The sequence below is a fragment of the Culex quinquefasciatus genome, chromosome 2 (genome assembly GCF_015732765.1).
Source record: "Culex quinquefasciatus strain JHB chromosome 2, VPISU_Cqui_1.0_pri_paternal, whole genome shotgun sequence".
In the NCBI taxonomy this organism is placed as follows: domain Eukaryota; kingdom Metazoa; phylum Arthropoda; class Insecta; order Diptera; family Culicidae; genus Culex; species Culex quinquefasciatus.
In genome coordinates, this window is record NC_051862.1 from 175,385,386 (window position 1) to 175,389,909 (window position 4,524).

General features: G+C 39.6%; 1 protein-coding gene across 1 annotated transcript; it reads right to left on the minus strand.

Moving 5' to 3' along the window:
- Positions 1 to 238: 238 nt before the first annotated feature.
- LOC6042096 (cuticle protein CP14.6) lies at positions 239 to 3,197 on the minus strand. The gene is made up of 2 exons (XM_001851194.2): positions 3,056 to 3,197; positions 239 to 1,255 (listed from the first exon to the last, which is right to left on the minus strand). Exons 1-2 carry the CDS (start codon positions 3,062 to 3,064, stop codon positions 866 to 868), a joined length of 399 nt encoding a protein of 132 aa, XP_001851246.1. The 5' UTR covers positions 3,065 to 3,197; the 3' UTR covers positions 239 to 865.
- Between the last annotated feature and the right edge of the window lie 1,327 nt (positions 3,198 to 4,524).

The window sequence follows — 4,524 nt, forward strand, 5'->3', positions numbered from 1 at the left end:
TTTGGTATTGCTTTGGTCTTCCCCATACAGTTTTTTTGTATGATTTTATGGTATTATACCATCTATTACTGGGCAACCAAGGGCACATTTTGGTATTTGTTATTATGCCAAGTAATACCAAAATATAGTATTCCCGTGTTATTTACCCCTGCTCGGGGGGGGGGGGGTCATCATTAAAGGTTAGCGTAGAACTCTGGCTCTAAGGGGGTGTGCAATATGAATTAAAAAGGTTTCCATGTCACTCTAAAGGCGCCTCTTCTTCTCGGGCGATTTGCAAACAGGACGTTTATTGCGCATTCTCAGATAATACAGTACACAAAATTGGCTTGGCTAATACAACAGTACAAAATTGCTCTTTCGCTTTTCGCGTATACAATTATCATAAACAGAGTGTATAATTACAATTATCGTAATAAGAGTGTTTTTTTTTATTTGGGGAGTATTTTTACACGCGGATTGGCAGAATAGGCGGGGGATGAGTCAATACAGTGTACATAGAAAATGGCAGAATAGCTGGGAAGGTGGGACTGAAGGGTGGTTCTACTACTAACGCCTCCATGATCGGGCGCGAAAAGGGAGGAGCAGTAATTGCTATTACTCAACAAAAAGCAGATGGGATAGAAGGTGTTCTAGGAAGAATGAATGTTAATCACAGCGGTACACACTAATCGAATGAATATTCACAGGGTCTTCGGGCAGCAAAGATGTCTGCTTTTTGCGCTGGAAATTGATGAAACAGTTGTACGTAAGCAGGAGCAGACAGCAAAGTGAACTTTTGCTTGCTTAGTTCGAACTTTTCCAATAAATATCATAACTACACTGGCGGTGGGGCGTGCTGAAGGTGACGACACTCTAAGGTCGTCATTTAGAACGGCCCTGGGGCACCCGGGAAGCGTGGGTTGTACGCCCGGGGTGCGGCCGGAATGTGGGCACCCTCAGCGCGGTATCCGTTCTCGTCGGCGATGTAGTTGATGGTGTAGACCACTCCGTCTGGGCCGGTGTACGAGTACGATCCCTGCATGACCTGGGCCTCTCCCGGGGTTCCGGGGTTCTTCAGGAAGCCACGCTGCTCGGCACGGATTCCGTTGCTGGTTTCGTAGCTGTAGATGTACGAACCGTCTGGGTTGGGCTCGTACACCTGGTTCAGGATGACGGCTCCAGCCTCAGGACCTCCGTACGGAACCGGTCTCAGCGGCACCGGAAGGGGACGAATCTGGGCGGATGCGGCAGCGATGACAGCGGCAAGGACAATCACCTGCAAAAAGCGTGCACAAAGTTCTATGCGTTAGCCAATCTCTGCTCAAATACCACCGGTTAAGTTCAACGAGTGCGCAATAACGCTGAATCTTCAATAAATCGTTAGATTTTATACGCGATATTAGGCCCAACTCGAAGTTCATTCGCGGATTGAGGCCGATTAGTGTCGAGGGATCCATAACTTTGGCCTCTGGCTGAAGCTGATGCTGCTGGGCACCACCAGCTGGGTTGAACGAGTCGCAATTTCAATGGCGGAGGATCGTGCGAATCAACGCATTCAACGAGGATGATAAAATGTACCCTTAATTGAAACTAAAATGCGCCTATGCAAATTGGGGCCAAACTGGATGGATCGACCGGTGACGTTTGAACGTCGCAGGGGGTGAGTGATTAATCGATCGGACGTAGTTTATGGGTTGTTGCAATTGCCTTAATTGGATTTCTAAGTTATGATTGCCAGGTGATGGGTGGAACTCCAGTGAGGATGTTTTGCTGGGAAAATTCCTGCATGACGCGTTTCGAGATGATATCTCTATTGATTTGCACAACCTTGTGGTGGTAGTTTTAGTGGTGCAAGGAATTTAAAAATGTATTTTTTATCACTTCCAAATAACTATTTCTTTGCTTTTTAAATTTATAGTGGGCAAATTTTTTGGAGAATCTTCACGACATTTGCTGTTAATTATTTATTGGCGATGAATTTTATGATATTGATATTTCGTCTTAAAAATTCGTTTTAAACTTGATAAACTTTTATCATCATTTTTAAGTCAATTTGATTAATGGAAATAATTGAAATGATTGTTATGGTGAATGATTCATTAACATCAACAAGGAAATTTATTATATTAGCATTGATTTTACTTGAAAATGAAGTCAGTTCTACAATATTTAAATATAAAAAAACGAAGTTGACTTTATAGCTGTCGGCCACCATTGCTAGTACCAACCACTAGTGTCTTCCTTTTTATCTACAAGGACTTCGCCGCCCTGGACTCCTAAGTGTATGAAAGTATGGCACGGAGCGATGGCGCCGAATACCCATATTTACACAAAGAATTTTAGAGCGCCCGCCGCGGGATTCGAACCGGCGACCTCTGGATTGTGAGTCCAGTGCGCGGTCCGATTAATCCACACGGGCGGGATAAATATATATTTGTTAAATATCTTAAAAAAAACATAGAAATTAAAAATGTTGGTTGTTATAATCGTTATAAACTGAATAATTCACTTTAAAGAAAACTATTTTGAATATATTTTTTGTATAAAGTTTACATCATATTATTTGTAGAACCATATATTTCTTTAATTTAAATTTTGTAATAATCAATTTTTCATTTTATTAATCAAACTTACAAGTTTTGTTAAGAAATTAAAAGTTGACTTGATCTTTAAAAAACAAAATATTTTTTTCTAATAGAAAATCATTCATAACTTTTATAAATATTTTGTTTACTGTTTTGTTGTTTTTATATATATATATATTTTTAACATTATAAAAAAATAATCGTCACATTTTTCTGGATTTATCAACATTCATTTTGCATTTTAGCTCAGGGATTTTTTTGTATTTTTTTCTACATTCAATAACTTCTTCTCCATTTAGAATGTCTGTTATCCCTGATTCTAAAAAATATAAATATCACTTCACTTTTTTATATTTTCGTATTTAGCATTCAGTAATATCTTCTGTAATTTATCTGAGTTTTCCAGATGTTATTATTTCACTTTATACTGGATACCAAAGTCCTTTTTTGTTCACTAATTAGTTTTCCCATTCTCACTATTAGACACTTACAATCTTCATGTTTACGATATTTTTATTTTCCACGAAAACGTAATCCTTGAAACTAGAACTGACTGTAACAGCGACGTCTGTGACGATTTGACTTGAGGATCTTGATCACTGGAAGGCGCAAAACAATATGATATGATTACCAGGACCGTTGTTCGCAATATATACCCCTTTTGGCGCGAAACTTTGAAACAGTTCCTAGCGCCGGTACCCGGCCCTGGCCGTTGACAGTGAGTGCGAGCGAGACGGACTGTTTCGTAGTGAGTGAGGTGGTAGAATTAAAATATGAAAAAAAGAAGATTATTATTAATATGCCGCCGACGACGACGACGACTACAACTGGAGCTAAGTTGTACACAGACACACACACTCTCTCACAGAGATGCCCACGAAACGACCTAGGTGCACTAAGAACATCTCTCGGCTCAGGTGAGAGTAACCACCCCCTAGTCCGTGTGCTCAGCGATCCGCGCAAAGAGGGGATTTCATCTGTCTGATTACTATTCCGAGCGGTTCGGTAAAAAAATCCGAGGGTAGTGGACGGCCGGCAGACCGAACCGTAACAAGGAACTTCGTGGGGACCAATTTGAAGATCGTCTGCGCGGCGGTTGGTGCACCGAGCACTGCAGTAGAAGAAGCACCAGCAACTCCATCGTAGGTCACGGTACGGATCGTTGGTTCTGTTTGGTGTGCAGGGGATTTCCGCCAGGTTTACCGCTGCTCAGTGGTACTGACTGCGGAAGTAGCATAGAGGTTTGTTCGTATATCAGGAATTTTTTTTCTTAGAAATATTCATCATAATCATGATAGATTTTAGTAAAATTTACAATTCTACGTTTGTAGGACAAAAAAAATCTTTCAAGAGGCTTTTAATCTATTTTCAAACAGATATTTTAAATTCATCCAAAAGTATACAATTATTTAAATTTGATTAAAGTTAAAAAATAACATTGTTAATATTTATGTTATAATTGTTCAAAAATCAGCTAAATATTTTACGAAATTTTATTTATATTTTATATTATTATTATAGGTCGCCGGTTCGAATCCCGCGGCGGGTGCTCTAAAATTCTTTGTGTAAATATGGGTATTCGGCGCCGTCGCTCCGTGCCATACTTTCATACACTTAGGAGCCCAGGGCGGCGAAGTCCTTGTAGATAAAAAGGAAGACACTAGTGGTTGGTACTAGCAATGGTGGCCGACAGCTATAAAGTCAACTTCGTTTTTCGTTTTATTTATATTTGGTTGCCTAAACATCTGATTGGAAGGCCTATTTTGAGGTAAAGTAGTTATAAATTGGAATGTTTGTGACATTATGTCATACAAATTTCAGCATTTTTTGTATGACCCAATCTTACCCCTGATAACGGTTTCACTTAGAAAGGAATGAAACATCATTAAATAAACCAGCTTTTCTTTTCTATATAAAATTTTTAAGACCTTTTTTTGGATTTATATAGGATAAGCTATCT